Source organism: Diabrotica virgifera, chromosome 1, assembly GCF_917563875.1.
Source record: "Diabrotica virgifera virgifera chromosome 1, PGI_DIABVI_V3a".
In the NCBI taxonomy this organism is placed as follows: domain Eukaryota; kingdom Metazoa; phylum Arthropoda; class Insecta; order Coleoptera; family Chrysomelidae; genus Diabrotica; species Diabrotica virgifera.
Window position 1 is genome coordinate 265,252,823 of NC_065443.1, and position 18,299 is coordinate 265,271,121.

General features: G+C 34.1%; 2 protein-coding genes across 11 annotated transcripts in view; one reads left to right on the forward strand and one right to left on the reverse strand.

Annotated features, from left to right (window-relative positions):
• Positions 1-3,179: 3,179 nt before the first annotated feature.
• LOC114344695 (histone H2A-like) lies at positions 3,180-3,568 on the forward strand. The gene is given in 2 exon segments (XM_050649951.1): positions 3,180-3,198; positions 3,201-3,568. Coding segments are annotated over 2 exon segments (369 nt in total). The 3' UTR covers positions 3,551-3,568.
• A 6,567-nt stretch (positions 3,569-10,135) lies between these two features.
• LOC114344652 (uncharacterized) overlaps positions 10,136-18,299 on the reverse strand; it is a 38,425-nt gene continuing 30,261 nt past the window's right edge. For 2 of the 10 annotated variants that reach the window (XM_050649923.1, XM_050649919.1), the window contains exons 7-8: positions 10,523-10,728; positions 10,136-10,407 (exon numbers count right to left, since the gene is read on the reverse strand). In XM_050649923.1, the coding sequence (XP_050505880.1) occupies positions 10,168-10,407; positions 10,523-10,728 (446 nt within the window). In that variant the 3' untranslated portion in view covers positions 10,136-10,167. Of the gene's footprint in view, positions 10,408-10,522; positions 10,813-18,299 lie in introns of all 10 variants that reach the window. The other 8 variants (XM_050649921.1, XM_050649913.1, XM_050649915.1 and 5 more) reach the window with 4 other exon arrangements.

Sequence of the window (18,299 nt, forward strand, 5' to 3'; positions counted from 1 at the left end):
GGTCCCTTTTTTTTTGGTAAAAAAATTGTAAAAATCACCATCTAATTAGCATCCCAAATGAAATTAACCGTTATCGCTTTATAAGTTACGTGACTTTGTTTTGTTTATATGATCTGTAAGTTTTATCGGTTCAAAGTGGTCGTTTTGAAAAAAAAATTGGATTTTAAAGTAATTTTTTTTTAATTTTGAAAAATAATTTTTTTAAATAACTTAAAAAATATTGTTGATTCCAAAGATCTCAAGTAGTAAAACAATATAGGTTTTGCTATTGTAACTATTTTGGAGTTTTTGTTTTCCTGAAAACAAAAATTGGTTAAGATATGGCTGTTCAAAGTTTGCATACACTCGGATTAGTGACTCATTTAAGCCCATTTAACTACAGCCTTTTCAAAAATAAGCACTCTGAACCAATGAATCTTAGAGATCCCACATACAATAACATAAGTAAAGTATTTTAGTATATAGAAGAAGCGGCAACGATTAATTTTATTTCGGATTCTAATTAGGGGGTGATTTTCACGATTACTTTTACCAGCAAAAAAAGGGACCAACATTATTTTGATCTTAACTTACACACTTTTTTAAAAAAGAAAAATAAAGCTTTTCTTAAATACTTAGCTCAGAATTAGTCAGTTCCTCCAATTCAGGACTTATTTCGAACGTATATTTTTTCAGCCCTGAGAAGGGGTGAAAGTTAACCCCAGGGCAAAAGCATACATCGGCACAATACCACTTTTTTTGACATATTAGCTATGTGTATGATAAATTTCATGTGTAAATCCAAGCCGTTCTTGAAAATTTTTTGGTTTGCAGGTTTTGCAATATTTTACCGTGAGTGAATGGACTATTAAAACGGTAAACTAATCATTAATCCTATCGTTTTTCATACTGACATGACTGATCACTTTACGCCAGCCTTTTTTTTTAGAAAATAATGAAACTCAAAAATTTTCTACATCTCCAGTCATAATAAATTAAAAACCAATATCGGAAAACTACTACAGCTTTTAAAAAATGAACATCAGAATGAAATTTATATCAACAAAATATATTCTCAAATTGCATATGATACACTAATTAATAAGTTAAATAATTACATACAAAAAAAAAATAAAAAAAAACCTTGGATCGGTGGGGTTGATCTTTATCCAACGACGAGATTTTCTTAAAAAGAAATTAGTGTCTATATTTATCCTTATTATCCTTATCACTATTGAGGATGAGGGTACAATAAATACGAACAAAAGGACAATCGAGCGTATTGGGATTATTTTTATGACCCACCGTATAAAACTTGCATTGAGTTTAGTAATTTCTGCAACTTTGCAGTTTACAACTTATTCATTGGTCGTGCTAATATAAAAAATACAAGTGCTTGTGTTAGCACGTGTTTGGGCAGCCGCCGGTGGTTATTTTTACAAGAAGTGTTGAAATAAGGGTTTCAGTTTAAAGCAGGTAAAACGAGTAAGGAACCAGGAACACAGGAAAAGCGTTTCCTGTGTTTCTTTAAATTTTGTTTTCAAATTTTTTTATGAATAGGTATATTTGTTTTTATTTTTAAAGTACCTACACAAAAATTAAAATTTATTTAGCAGTTACATTTCCTAATGTGTACTTGTCTAGTTCAAAATGTTCCCATAAAATTAGAAACAAAAGAAGCAAAAATCCATTTACTAAAGCTGAAAATCAGTAGACAGATTCTAAATTAAATATAAATAAGAGCTATTATAGTCGATCAGCTGTATGACGGAAGAGAGCCGGTCGGTCGGCCCCAATGAATGTGCAAGGTTATTCACTATATTTTGACCCCCTTGTAAACTGCTTTATTTACAGAATTAGAAAAAAATGTAAAATACAAAAGTTACTCGATTTTTTAATTATGATTTTTTGACATATATATCGTACTAGTGGCGTCATCCATCTGAGCGTGATGACGTAATCGACTATTTTTTAAATGAGAATAGGGGTCGCGTGCTAGCTCATTTGAAAGGTTATTTAATTCTCTATGCAGTAATATAAACATTAATATTATTATTTATACAGGGTGTCGAAAAAAAATTTTTGAATTAATAATTAAACAATTAATTTAAATAAAAAAAAATTTTTTGGACACCCTGTATAAACAATCATGTTAATGTTTATGTTACTGAATAGGAAATTAATAGCCTTTCAAATGAGCTGCACACGACCCCTATTCTCATTTAAAAAAATAGTCGATTACGTCATCACGCCCAGATGGATGCCGTCACTAGTACAATATATATGTTTAAAAATCATAATTTAAAAATTGAATAAGTTTTGTATTTTACATTTTTTTCTAATTCTGTAAATAAAGCAGTTTAGAGCGGGGTCAAAATATAGTGAATAACCCTGTACATTCATTGGGGCCGACCGACCGGCTTTGTCATGTCATACAGCTGACCGACTATAATAACTTTTATTTATATTCAATTTAGAATGTGTGTACTGATTTTCAGCCTTAGTAAATGGATTTAAATACCTCCGCAGATAAGCAACTTTGACAAGCTGTCAGTACCACCTATTCTACGTTTCGCTTGACCCACCGCAGTATGTTTCTCTACACAATCACAGTAATCAACTGTGAAATAATTAGCTTTAGTAAATTCAGAGAAATTTTTCAGCGCTGCCTCTTGGACTATTACAGGAAACATCCGTTCTGACGTCAACCAATAGTTCGACGCTGTATTGTCGACATATTCTTATCTGATCTGGTGAGATGCCGGTTTTTGCGCACTCATCCACGTGCGCATTTTTGTCTTGCTTGGAAAAGTGGTTTATGGTCATTGCTTGTTCCATAAGTTTAAGCGGCGTTGTTTCATGTACTGCGTAAGTACATGTCTTGGCCTGCGTCTAAAAATGGGATATGTTCAACTCTCTAACCGTTATGACCGTCTGTAGACGGTGTTAATTTTTCTAGTTAAATTCAGAATTATCAATAAATATAGCCTTAAATGATATTATTTGTTTTTAAAATTTAAATTAAAAAATGAAAATATAAAAACAAACAGTATCATTTGGGCTATATTTATTGACAATTCTGAATTTAACTAAAAAAATGAACACCGTCTACAGACGGTCATAACGGTTAAATGGTTGTTTACTGTTATCAGTATTCCCTTGATCTTCAAGGTAGAACAACGCAAGTAGAAATCTAAAACATGTCTGGACGTGGTAAAGGAAAGTTAAGGGAAAAGCAAAGTCCCGATCAAATCGTGCTGGTTTACAATTTCCTGTAGGTCGTATTCATCGTTTATTGAGAAAAGGAAATTATGCCGAAAGAGTTGGTGCTGGAGCTCCTGTATACTTGGCAGCTGTTATGGAATATTTAGCTGCTGAAGTTTTGGAATTGGCAGGAAATGCAGCTAGAGATAACAAGAACACCCGTATAATTCCTAGACATTTACAATTGGCCATAAGAAATGACGAGGAATTGAACAAATTACTGTCAGGAGTTACCATCGCCCAAGGTGGAGTATTGCCTAATATACAAGCAGTACTTTTGCCTAAGAAGACCGAAAAGAAAGCTTAAGATATTACTTCTTTTTATACAACCTGTTGTTGTTGTTGTAAACATATATGTTGTTTACAACCTGTTTATCCAGTGGCTCACCTATGTCCATAAGTCCTCTTCCCCCTAGATACATGTTTTCTTGTATATCCGTTTTTGACCAAATAATAAATATTAAAAGAGTAGTTAAGCGCGGAACAGGCATTATTAGTAAATCCGTACGGCTCACTTCCTCTAAGTGGAAAATTTACTCATCATGGATATTTACGGTGTCAAAATAATTGACCTCTGGTGCAGCTCTTTCTGTATTATCAAGTCCTAGGTGGTCCTATCAACATTCTTGGCGATACCTAAGAAGGCTAAGAGTAAATACTGCAAATAACACATAACAATTATTAGTTTAATGAGCCATGTAGGTACTACAGTTATTTCTGAAAATCATTCACTCCAGAAAAGATACAAGATACATTGGCAAATCTCAGTTTGGCTTCAAGAATAGTTTTGGTACATTATGGGCGTTTTACGGCATCCACGTTCTTATACAAAGATGTTGAGATGTAGATGTTGATATATACATCTTCTTGATGGACTAAGAGAAAGTATTTGACACTGTTAAATACAAGACGTTAACTGGTATTTTGAATGAGATAGTTCTGGGTGGACAGGGCATTCAAAGATTAGAAGGTTTGTACTGGACTCAGGTAAAGAACTTCTACCTCACCCAAACTTTCCGATGCGTATGCCATTATTGGTATTATACTGGCTTTATAGATTCTTGACTTCATCTCACAGTTAATGTGACAATATATAATAATGTGCCATATACCTCTAGTGTTAATCCTGTGATTAGCAACCTGCTAATCTATTATTTGCTCTTTGTACCTGATCTCTTACTTCTTTTTCAACGTCTATGTCCATAGCTGGACAGTATAATCCTTTGGTACTTTATTTCCATTACTTATTCAATGCTATGAAATGCCATGAAAGGCGTAGGTACAAGAGATGCACTGTTTAGTCTACAGGTTTTATTTCAAAGATGCAGAGATATGACTTGCGATATTTACACCTGCTTTGTGGACTACCAAAAAGCATTTGATACAGTTCAACACCGAAAAATGATGGATTTTCTAACAAATGCCCAAATGGATGATAAAGACCGACGTATAATACAAAATTTATATTGGAACCAATCAGACACATTAAGAACGAATCTTGGAGGTGAACCAACGGAAGCGATCCAGATTCTACGAGGCGTTAGACAAGGATGTACCTATACGTTCACCTATATTATTTCACCTATATTCAAAGGAAATATTTAGTGAAGCCTTGGACAGGGCCCCCGCTACCATATGTGCAAAGTGTGCAATGCACACGGGCATAGGCGCCCATACACACGGGCAGGGGGGGGCCGTGGCCCCCCCTAGCTTTTCGGGAAAGAAAAAAATTAAATTTATATTACATAAACGCATTTTTTTCAAAACATTATTGGATAATTTTGAGAGATAAATTGGAAACAACATATTTATTAATAAAAAAAATTCACATATTGGGTAGTTATTAATAGTTTAACAGAAAATCTTTGTGTCTGCGACAGTGCTCTGTATGGAATGTGCATAATACACATTTCCCACAATCACGGTATGCTACTAACGAAAACATTGACAGAGATTAGAGGCGTGGGAAACATATACACTGTAATCGACACCCAAAATTACAAATTAAATGAATCATTTATACTGCAAAAAAACCATATCAGCAAGAATTCCGATCTCTGATCGATAATCACTAATGAGCCATTTGTCTTTAACAACTGGTATAAACTAATTATATTTTATATTTTGAAAAAATTCATACTGAAAAATAATTTTTAAAATTTATTGAACATAGTCAAATTTTAGTTTGCAAAAGTACTTTTTTAGTAAGTAGATTATTTTTAAAGTGTGCATTATGATGAACAGAACAATTTTATTTTAATGAAAAACAGGTGATCTTTCATGATGAATGAGTGTTATATACAGGGTGTCCCAAAAGTAGCGGAAAGGCCGAATAATTCGCGAAATGAACATCGGATCGAAAAACTGAAAAATACGTGTTCAATAATTTTCAAAAATCTATGCGATGACACTAAACAAGTCCACCACTTCAACCCCTGGGTGTGGAGCGGGGGGTAACTTTAAAATCTTAAATGGGCCCCCCATATCGTGATACCACAGCAAAATTATAGAAACGGTCTAATATATCGAGAAATATATGTACTTCCAAATAAAACTAAAAAACACGTGTTTAATATTTTTCAAAAATCTATAGAATGACACCAAACAGGATTTTTCATTCCACACTCTGGAGGTGGGGTGAGAGTTAACTTTAAAATCTTAAATAGGAACCCCCGTTTTTTCTTGCAGATTGAGTTTCCTCCTCAAAAAATAAGTAACATTTATTCGAACTTTTTTAGAATTGTTGACGGATGGCGCTATATTCGGAAAATGCGATTTATTTGCGCCATCTATCAACAATTCTAAAAATGTGTGCCTTATTTTTCATAAGGATTCTATATCTGCAAAAATAAAGGGGGCTCCTTTTTAAGATTTTAAAGTAAAAACTTGGTTCGACACATACTCTTGGTTAGTCTGCTCGCCAAAGTTGAAGGGAAGGCTTTGCAAGCATTGTATTCTTTTCAAACGGGTGTTAAAGAGAGGCTCAATTTTTGTGGTACCCATGACATTTCCATTTAAAAACTTGGTCTAGTGTTTAAATGTATGAATAATTCCTCACAATAGGGTTCAAACTAGGTTTTTTAGGTGGTTTAAACTACAGTATACTCCCTCTATAACGAGAACTTAAATGGTGAATTAATTATCTCGTTATAAGCGGATCTCGTTATATAATATTGAAATCTTTTGATGCCTCTTACGTAGTTTATTATGTGTCGATGGTCAACCTGAACAGTGAACAATGAGACTTCGTCGCCATAAATTGTAAATTTCCTATAGTATTCAATATCGGTCGATAAACAGGCAGATGTTTATTACAGGTGGCCGAGTTTATTATAGCACTGGCCTCGATAATAGGATAGATGTTGGGCATTTCTATGTACAGGTAGTTGGGGTATTTATTTATTTATGACCATTACAACGCTAAAAACAGGTAAAGACAAGTATTGTTCGATTTAAATTTTCCTCGTTATAACCAAATATGCCTCGTTATAGAGCGTTATAGTTCAATAGGAATTTCATGGGACACCTAATGTACCTCGTTATAAGCGAAACCTCGTTATATCCGTGTTCGTTATAGAGAGAGTCTACTGTATATATTGTCATCCGAAATATACAAAATGTAATGTGCAACATCTTCACGTTTGGCCCCCCCCTAAAGATTTTTATATGGGCGCCCTTGCACACGGGCGCCATCCTTTAGGGGTGCCAAAACCCAGGGTAAAAAATTGCAAAAAATTTAAAAAAAAACAAACAAAAAACAAAAATTAATTTTAAAATAAAAGTTTGGAAAGTAAATATGATTACGTATAAATATAAGAAAAACATGAAAAAAACAGAATACTTCGGCCATATAATAATTAGAGGACCTAGATTCCATCTACTTGGCCTTATAATGCAAGAAAAAGTGGAGGGAAAGAGATGAATTGGTCGAAATTAACTTTCATGGTTGTGAAATATTAGATAAAGAAGACCAAGGTATAATAAATACACACAAAATTTTATTAGTAGGTATATCATCCAGTTACTGCCGATTCCTATATGCAAGACCATGTCGGAAGTCAGGCATTTTAATTTATTTTGCTATGATTTTATTATGTTTGTTTCATTTTGATATTTTAGTCTACAAATAATAGTCCATTTACTCACGGTTTTTGCTGTGAATTTTAAAGAACCGCTTGCATTGAAATGAAATATACATAATACACATAGCTAACAAGTCAAAGAAAAAAAGTGATATTGTGCCGATGTGTGCTTTTGCGCTGGGGCTGGTTTCAACCCCTTCTAGGGGTGAAAAACACACGTTCAAAATAAGCCTGGAATTGGATAAACTGAGTAATTCTAAGGAACTTTGTTTCTATAGAATTTTTTCACTAAGTTAATACTTTTCGAGGTATTTGCGAGTGAATATGTTAATTTTTTAACAAAAACTCTGTTTTAGACGGTTTTTCCCAAATAACTCAAAAAGTAAGTATTTTATCGAAAAAAATGCTCTTATCAAAAAAATAGCTTACAAAAAGTTTTAAAAATGGCTGGCATATGAAGTCTGTAAACCCAGTAGAAGCACAGTTGTAGCTAATGAAAAGTAGGTTCTTATTCTTCAAATTCCAAATCGAATATTTCAACGTGAAATAGCCAAAACAAATGAAGCACTTTTCGGGGAAACTCATTAAAACTTCTTTAAAATGTTTAAAACAAGCTTTATATTTGTTCTTTAAAAAAGTTTCTAGCATCAAAAGTAATAAGTTATGCTCAAAATAAAGTTGGTCCCTTTTTTTTTGTAAAAGAAATCTTTTGGACAAAATTTTCTTTATCTTGAAAAAAATTGCTTTTTTTTAAATAGCTTAAAAATTATTGGTGATACCAAAAATATCAAGCAGTAAAAAATGTAGGTATTTCTATTCTGAATATTTTGGCTTTTTTGTTTTCCTGTAAAACAAAAATTTGTTAAGATATGGCTGTTCAAAATTTGCATACACCCGTGATTAACGACTCGTTCAAGCCCTCTTAACTAGAACAGCCTTTTCAAAAAAAGCACTTTGATTGAACCGATGAAACTTCAGATCATATAAACAATACATAAGTAACTTGTAGTGAACCGGTAACGATTAATTTCATTTAAGACGCTAATTAGGGTATTATTGGGCGATTTTCAAGATTTTTTTTATCAAAAAAGGGACTATCATCATTTTTAGCAACTTACTGAACTTACTGAAAAAACTCTATGGAACAAAAGTTTCTTAAAATTAGTCATTTTATCCAATTCCTTTTTTGAACGTTTCTATGTTTTTTTTTACCCACGAGAAGGGGTGAAACTCACTTCCAGGGCAAAAGCACACATTCGCACAATATCACTTTTTTTATTTGACAATTCTTTAAAATTCGGAGGTTTTGCAATATTCTACCGTGAGTGACTGGACTATAAATATGACTTCTAAAGTTCAGTTTTTTGCTTTATTTCAAGCACCTACCTACCTATACCTACCTTCAAAAATAAATAGAAAAACATTATCCAAAATGCCTTAAGGGGCGCCAAAATCCTTTTTTGCACACAGGCGCCAGTTACCCTTAAGGGGGCCCTGGCCTTGGAAAATTGCGAACATGGAATACTTCTAAATGGAGAACGCCTAAACAACATCCGCTGTGCAAACGACACCGTTATTTTTGCAGACAGTTTGAACAGTTTACAGCAACTAATAAACAAAGTAAATGAAGTAAGTGAAAGATTTGGACTTCAAGTAAATATATCAAAAACTAAATTTATGATCATTAGCAAAAATAAAACTAGAGACGCCCAACTACTTATCAATAATACACCAGTGGACCGAGTACAACAGTATAACTATCTTGGGACAATAGTAAACGAACAATGGGATCACTCACAAGAAATAAAACGTAGAATAGAGAAGGCTAGGAGTGCATTCAATAACATGGCCACCACTCTTTAAAAGCCACAACCTTAATCTGGAGATAAAAATAAGGCTCCTACGATGTTATGTATTCTCAATATTGTATTACGGAGTTGAATCCTGGACACTCACTGAAGCAATGGAGAAAAAACTTGAAGCCTTCGAGATGTGGCCATACAGGCGAATCCTAAGGATATCATGGACGGACAAGATAACCAACGAGACCGTATTACGAAGAGTTAGCAAAGAAAGAGAGGTGATGTATACCATTAAAAGAAGAAAGTTAGAATATCTCGGACACATAATGAGAAACGGCACTAAATACAGATTACTGAAGGTAATCCTTCAAGGTAAATTATTCGGAAAACGAGGAATTGGGAGAAGAAGAATATCATGGTTAAAGAACCTGAGGAAATGGTTCTCCACAACAACTAATCTATTTAAAGTATCAGAATGATCGCCAATATTCGAAACGAATAAGCACTAAAAGAAGAAGAAGAATTCAATGCTAACTCAATCAACGCCGACGTTTGCATACATTGGTTCTTTACTGATTACTATTGTTCTATCTTTCTGTTAAAATATTCCTGTCAAATTCTTTTGCTCTCATATTAAATCTCCGAACTACTGTTTGAAGGCTATCTTCATTTTGTGTTATCAAAATTTTATTGTCTGCGTAAGAGAGAATTTTAATAGCATTGCTCTCCATTCTATATCCTTTTTCTTTATAGATGCTCTTTATAACTTCATCTATGATTGCTTAGTGAAACCCTCCGTTTTTTACATTGCCTGTATCTATAGTGTTCTAACGCTTTCTCTGTAATATGTTTTATGACGAATACTGCATCTGTACACGACCTTACGGTACGGAAACCTTATTGCTTATCTGCTAAGTTTATGAGCTGATTTCTTCTTGTTATTCTATCTCTTGTTATAGATCCAAATGTTTGGAAAATGGCATAATTTATATAAAATAAAACAAAACATTATTCAGAGCATTTATATTTTACTTAAATACTTAAAATCCCCAGAACATTCTTCTTGCACCAGGACGGCGACGTAGTGGTCTTACCATATATCTGAATCCATAAACTACTTCACCTCCTTCAACTGAGAAGATAGCGTAGTCAGTCTCGTTTTCGTTGACGATTTTCAAAGATGATCCATTTATGCCTTCAAGTAAAAGCACTTGGGTTTCGTTGGGTTGGACGACTTGAGTGCGGACCACCTCTTGGTTTCTTCCATTAACATGAACGATCTGTAAAAGAGAAATACCATTAGTAAGGAAAATTCAAAAGGGAATAAATGAAACAAATCCAGTTATACAGATACATACATACATTATTTTAAAATATATTGTTGGATTTACTTACCTGAGCGGTAAAAGCATGAGTTCCATGATTAACAACGGTGTATCTATCATGAACAATGGGTTTACGTAGCATAGCGGGACGCATAACCACTCTTGGTCTGCGCATTGGTCTACATTGTCCAACTTGAGGTCTATTTTGTTGAGCTGGATGGTGCTGTTGTTGACCTTGATGGTGCTGTTGTTGAGCTGGATGGTGCTGTTGTTGAGCTGGGTGGTGCTGTTGTTGAGCTGGGTGGTGCTGTTGTTGAGCTGGATGGTGCTGTTGTTGAGCTGGGTGGTGCTGTTGTTGAGCTGGGTGGTGTCCTTGTTGAGCTGGATGATGTCCACCTTGGGCTGGACGATGGCCACCTTGAGCAGGATGTCCACCTTGACCAGGATGATAGGCTGGTCGTACCATTGGCCTACAAGCTGGACGACGGAATGGACGACGTCCTGGGCCTGTTAGGCTACCTGCTGGTTTACAAGGACGGGCTACTGCTGGTTTACATGCTGGTCTACGTCCAGGATGGTATTGAGGTCTACGAACCATAACATGTTGAGGTTTGCGATGTCCAGCTGGGTACATGGGTCTTCGGGTATATCTACCAACTTGATGCATGACAACTACGGATGATGCAGGTGCTAGATGGAAATTATTTACCAGCATTACTGAATTTTCATCAGACACTAGTTGTTTGATTTTTCTTTCAATGTCTCGAACTACTCTTCCACCGGTAGCTAGAACAAAATAAAATATTAATTTATTACTATTTTAATATATATATTTTTAATTTACAAGAAGATAAAAATAAAGACTTTCCATAATGTTTTTGGTTAACGGATCTTAGTTTCTAAACGTGAACCGTGAACGTAAATTAAAAAGAAAAAACACACCTGTGATAATAGCGACTTCTGTGTAATTTCTGTTCAATATATTTAATAGAGCTACTCCAGCGTCTTTGTTATGCTCAATTACTACAGTTTCATTTGGTTTAACTACCCTGTATTGATCATTGGCACGGTCATCGCTGTCAGTGTATGTAACCTGAAATGAACGATCAGAAAAGTAAACACAAATAAAATTTTAGGTCTAATAGAAATTTGTATGGCATTGATTTTATAAATAATTATTGTATAGTAAGTAATTATTGAAAAACTTTACCTCAACTTCTATTTCAGATTGTCCTTTGTTGGTAACAGTGAAGTTATGATGTTCGGAAAGGCTAACATCATTAGGATCATACATCAAAGCAGTGACGGATGAACGTGAGACCAAATGGAAGCTCTCCAAAGTTGTTAGAATATGAGTAACAACAGTTTCTTGTTGCTCATCAATATTTCTAACTAAATCCTCAAGATCTTCAATAACATCTCCTCCTTCAGCTCTAAAAACTGCATCTTCAGTGTGGCTTGTGTTGATAACTTCCAAAACGGTAGATTGGAATTGAGCTGTGAGTTCAAAAGACTCAGAGGTATTAGGCTGAACGGTTTTGCGATGGAGCTCTAGAGTTTGAACTGGTGAAGTACGCTTCAACTAAGAAAAAAGATTATTTTAGTAAAATAAAATACATAATGTACCTATATCAAAGACTTAATGAAAAGTAAGTTACTGAATCGCGAGTCTAAGCTTAGAATCTACAAAACAATAATTAGACCAGTGGTCACATATGGATGTGAAACGTGTACCCTCTCAACCGCTGATGAAAATCAACTGAGAATATTTTAGCGCAAAATACTAAGGAAGATATTTGGACCAGCACATTGCAGCGATTGTTCGTGGAGAATTAAAATGAACCACGAGCTGGATAAACTAATGCAGAGGGCAGATATTGTTAGATTTGTAAAGTCTCAAAGACTAAGCTGGCTTGGTCACTTAGAAATAATGTCAGATAATCGAACTGTGAAAGTAATCCAGAGATGAAAGCCCCAAAGAAATAGAACAAGAGAAAGGCCCCGTAAAAGATGTATAGACGACGACGTAGAAAAGGATATTAAAACCATGACCATCGACAGTGGCGCAGGAAAGTGTCCAACAGGGCAGAATGGAAGAACATTGTTAAGCAGGCCAATACTCACAAAGGTACTCACATTGTAGTGCCATTAGAAGAAGAAGAAGAAAAATGTATCTATATGTAATAATAATATATGGGGTATATGTATAATAATAATACAACTGGGTCCGAAGAACATCTTTATAAGATCATGCAGAATGCTGTACCTACTACTCTCAACGGCCAATGTGTACAAACATTTTTGGGAGATACTCCATACCAAGTAACTTAGGACTCGATAACATGTAAAGAGTCACACCAGAGTTCAATCCTTTTGATACCGTAGATATCTGGGATTAGTCAATTTTCCCCTTAGAGGGAGTGAGAGCCGTATGGCTAAATCTGGATAGTTTGATGGGATAAAAGAAAATTATTTCGATATTTCAATCTGTTTTAATGTGGGTAATTTTCAGTAGAATGGACAAAAAGTATCGAGCAAAGGATTGAATTTCAATTGTCTACACCTACACCTTGTCTGCAGAAATCTTCATTTATTGCAAATACCTATTAATTAGGATACTGTCAAGTCACGGAAGAATCCAAACCCGATGGTTTAAGTATAAAAATTAACTTATAATTATTTATGTGATCTCACAATAATAAAAAAGAACTTTAAGAAAAGGACAACAGAAAAACATGGAACAATGCGATAAAAGAAGGTTATATCTATTACAATGGAATGAAATTTACAAATTTTTATTAGAAAATTAAAATATCCATGGAGAACTTTATCAATGAACTACACATTACTTAAGGCGATACAGTAGCGATCAACAGGTGGCAACAAACGCGGTCCAATATTACGAAAGTTCTGCGAACTTTCAAAAGTGAGGCAACAGTGCGTCGGTAATTCGACACTGACAGTTACGTTTATACTATCAAAACTAATAACCGTGATCAAAAACAATAATTTTTATACACATAGGCGTGAAATGTTGCCAAGTCAGTGACGTTCGATTTCTTGTTATAAAAAAATCGATTTTTAGTAGTTCCAAGAATACACAAAATCTAGGCATGGGATAAAAAAGTTTATTTGAAGAAAGTGTATTTTTTTGTCTTTCTTAATGGCGATACAGGCTCCTTTTTTCAATATTTTATTTAGTTGTAGAGTAGTTTCCACATATGTACTAACATATTTCCGAAATTGGGCTCTGTACCGCCATTCTTTATTATATTAAGAATATGTGTGCCAAATGTTTCGACAAAATATTCAAAACTAGAGCCGCAATCTTGGAACGCGTTTGTTGCTACCTGTTGATCGCTACTGTTTCCTCTTAATAAGTATATTAGAGAAAAATTAACTTACAATCGTTTATGGGATAAAGGAACTTTACAAGAAAATTACGTGAAGAAAAAATGGGACAATGCGATAAAAAAAGAGTACCTATATCCATCACATTGAAAAGAGATTAACTAACTACTTTAGAAAAATGAAATGTCCATTGGCAACTGGATAAATGAACTATCTGAGTATATCGCATAGATGACCAAAATAAATTGTTGTTAATGATAAAGGAGCCCAAGCGGGCATTTTTGCAGTTACTCGAGCGCGTCAGATTATTACATGGGGAGAAACCTTGTACCCTGAAAATGTACCTCTACCATATATTGGTTTTTAATACAGGGGAGTTCGTTAAGGGGGAGCCGAAAAAAAATCTATCCTTAGAAAAACTCGAAATCGTCAGATTAAGATAAGGTAAGTTAAGTACATACAAAACAGTGTATATTTCAAAAATCTGTCGATTTGAGCGGGGCGTAAGGGAATGGGTGAGTCCCAAAGTTTCACAAGAAAAAAGCGAATATTTCGGGAAATGGACGACAGATCGAAAAACTAAAAAATACGTGCTCAACATTTTTCAAAAATTTATCGAATGATACCAAACATGACTTCCCACGGACAGGGGTGGGAGGTAAATTTAAAATTTTAAATACGAATCCCGCGATATTTCGCGAAATGAGCATCAGATACAAAAACTGAAAAATACACTTATTCAATTTTTTTTAAAAATCTATCGGATCGCACCAAACACGACCCCCCACGGAGGTGGGGTGGGGGGTTACTTAAAAATATAAAAATACCAAGTTTTTGGTAAAAGGTATATATTAAAATACCCTAAATAAGGGTCACAATACAAAACGTTTTCGGATTAAGGAATACATCATCAGTGTTTAAAAGCCAAAAATTGCATGCCTGAGCAACCAAAATGTATTGGGTAAAAACCCTTTAAATGTAAATGATATGGTTGTTTTACATATTTATATAAAGATCATCTGATGTTAAAGATATGCCTGGATGTTGTTGAAGCAAAAAAGCGTGATGTCGACGAATCTCCCAAAATAAATAACTAGAAGAACATCAAAGTCGGAGTTGTCAAGTCCTCAAGCCGAAAATTGTTCGAAGAACGAACTTTGCCTAAAATAAAGAAAAGAGAGGCAACACTTACCTCAATATCGAAAGCAGCTTTACCATGGTTAGTTACTGTATACTTTCCAGGATGTTCATCGCTTCCTTCAACATTTTGACTCAAAACAGTGACAGCAGTTCTTGGGCTTAATGAAAAGTTTTCTAGAACGACTATTTCAATTTCTGTTTCGTCTGAGTCTAGAAGTTCTTGAATGTTGTTTTCCAAGTCGTCAATAACGTTACCACCTTCAGCAGAAAATGATACTTCCTGTTCGTAACTGTTGTTGCTCACTTTCAACACGCTTTGTTCAAGACTGTCCTCAATAGCTATCTCAGTGGTTTGGTCTGGCTGGACCACAAACCATTGTGGAGCATCATCTTGGTTATTGAGGTGTACTACCTAAAAAACAAATATATCTAAATAAAAATTTTCTAACATGTATCCAACACAAACAACATCAATTGAAGATTGTAAAAATGTTCGGGAAAATGTATTACAAAAGATAAAAAATAACGAAATCAATGAACAAACATAATATATACCTCAACAAAAAGATCAGCTTTTCCGTGATTGGTGACGACATACTTTTTGTCTTCTTCCTTATCTCCGCCTCTCTGAGACAATGCTAAGATCGTAGTTCTAGGGGGTAAAACGAAATGATCTAGTTTCGATGTCTCCGAGACAGAGAAAGTGGTTTCATATTCGTATGTTTCATATGTCGTCGTCTCCACTGAATATTCTTGGGTGCTATCTTGCTGGGCTAAAATACGAAGACAACCAAGTGAAAAAAAAGTATAGAAATATTAGATTGATAAGACAAGTAAAAAATATTAGGTATGATTATATAATATATAGTGATGAGCGCGCTAATAACCGGCAAAATAACGAAAAAGATGGAAAATATAATACGTTGTGAAATATAAAAAAAAGAAGTAGAGGTGTAAAATTATTGATAGAAACCTATAAAAACTTACATTACTTTACATAGTTTCCCACCTTTAGACGTGACAGTGACAATTGTCATACTCCTCAGACACGTCTAAAGGTGGGAAGCTATATAGTGTAATGTAAATTTATAGGTTCATATGGATAATTGTACACCTCTTCTAGTTCCATCTCTTTTTATTGCACAACGTATTATGTTTTCCACCTTTTGCGATATTATGCCGGTTCTTAGCGCACTCATCACTGTATATTGAGTATATTCTTTTAATTGGAACAGGAATTTAATTTTTATTACATTAGTTTGTATTTACTAATACTCTTAATTAATTTAATCACCATAAAACATCAACTAACAACTGAAAGATCCCGAAGAACTTTGGAAAAAATTTGAAATAAAAATCAAATAAATTTGCAATAATGATTATAAAAGCAATCGAATAAAGAAAGAGTAAATGAATAACCTAAAAGCTCAAAACTATTGGAACTTAAACTTAAAATAGGAGAGGACAAAGACGATCAGCTTAGCGAGTCTTTCAATGATAATTAGATTATATCCGCCATCCTCATAATGAAAAAGAATAAGGCTCAGAGCATTGACGATCTGCGTAAAGAGCAAATTAAGAAGTTTGGACCAAACACAGTACAGTGGCTCATTCAGGTGAGCTAAACTATGCAGATGTCCAAAGTCTGGAGACAAGACACAGTTGCAGTCTTACTTAAATATGGCAAAGATCCCAATGACTCCAAAAGCTGCTGAAGAAACCAAAAAATGTATTGAAGAAAAGAAAATTCTATTTATCAAAAGTATGAACAGCCAATCCCTAGAAGATATACAGATGTACAAAAAGAAAAATAGAGAAGTAAAACGATGACGGACAAAAGAAAGGAATGAAGAATGGGAAGTAACATGTGCTGAAATTTAAACGACATATAGGAGGGACAAGAGAATCTGAATAATTGGAAATATTGAATTTTTAAGGAAAAATACAAACGAAAAAGTTCAAATACAATACGTATCAGAAGAAGAGTGGTAAAAATACTGTCAAAAACTACTCACAGAAGACTGCCCAGATTTCATAGAGACGAACACAGAATATGAACAAATAACGAAAATAAAATGAAGAACAGATTGCGCTAAGACTAAGCGAAATAAAGAATGCCATAAATATTCTAAAGAACAAGAAATTAGGGAGATCAGAACGAATCGTAAAATAACTAATTTTATGTACGGAACAGAAAAACTACACAGAATTTTATTCGAAATGTTCAGTAACGCTATAAATCCAAACAAAATACCCAACAGTATATATATGGCGTTCATCTATGTAAAAAGGCGTATGACAAAGAAGATCGGGATAACGCAGTGGTTAATAGGAGCTGTAAAAAATACAACAAAAAGGTAAGAGTTAAAATCAGCAATAAATATTCAAACGAATTTAAGAATACAAAAGGCTTAATACAGGGACACTCTACACATATGGCGATGTTTAAGATATTTCTAGAACACATATTAAGGTCATGGAAAAGGAAATGTATATATGGGAATACTAATATGAGACGACTGCTTGTAGATTAAGTTTTGCAGATGACCAAGTTGTAACGGCTCAAGATGAATATGATCTATTCTATATGCCCCAAAATCCAAAAAAGGAATACACAAAAAATGGACTGGAAATAAACATGTATCCAACGAATTAACGGGGTTTTATGGGATAGACAGATTACCAGGAATACTAAGAAGAGGATATAATACAGGGTGTTTCACTGGTAAAGTAACATACGTTAACTGTAGAAAGAGGATACTTAGGCGGTCTCAAAAATACCATAGTTAATGGGTCTTACTCCATTAATAACAAAGATACTGGGTGTTTTATCTATTTTGCCATTTTCTTAATTGGTTCATAACTTTTTGACCACACTGTATATTAATTTTATATTTGGCACGCAAATATCATGTAATGCGTACAATAAATTAATTTATTTACAATTGTAAAAAATCCAGGTCCGGCTTAAAAAATATTGGAAAATATTCCGACCCCAAAACAACACCCCGTACATTAAATTTTTTAAAATGGATTTTTCAGTTGAAAAGAGGATAAAAAACTAAATTCAGTGGTATACTTTGACACAGATTCAGAGGTATACTCTACACATGAGATTTGAAGTTAGATCTAAGAGTTAGGTTAGCTAGGTTCTACATTTTCTCGACTTTGTTTTATGGAATGGAAGCTTGAACCTTGAATGTGGCATTAGTGAAAAACCTGGAATCATTCAAGTTGTGGGAGTATGGAAGAATTCTGAAAATATCATGGACAGAACACGTCACAAAGAAAGAGGTTATGAGAAAGATGAATAAATTAATGGAAGTCTTAAATACAAGCAAAACCAGAAAATTGGA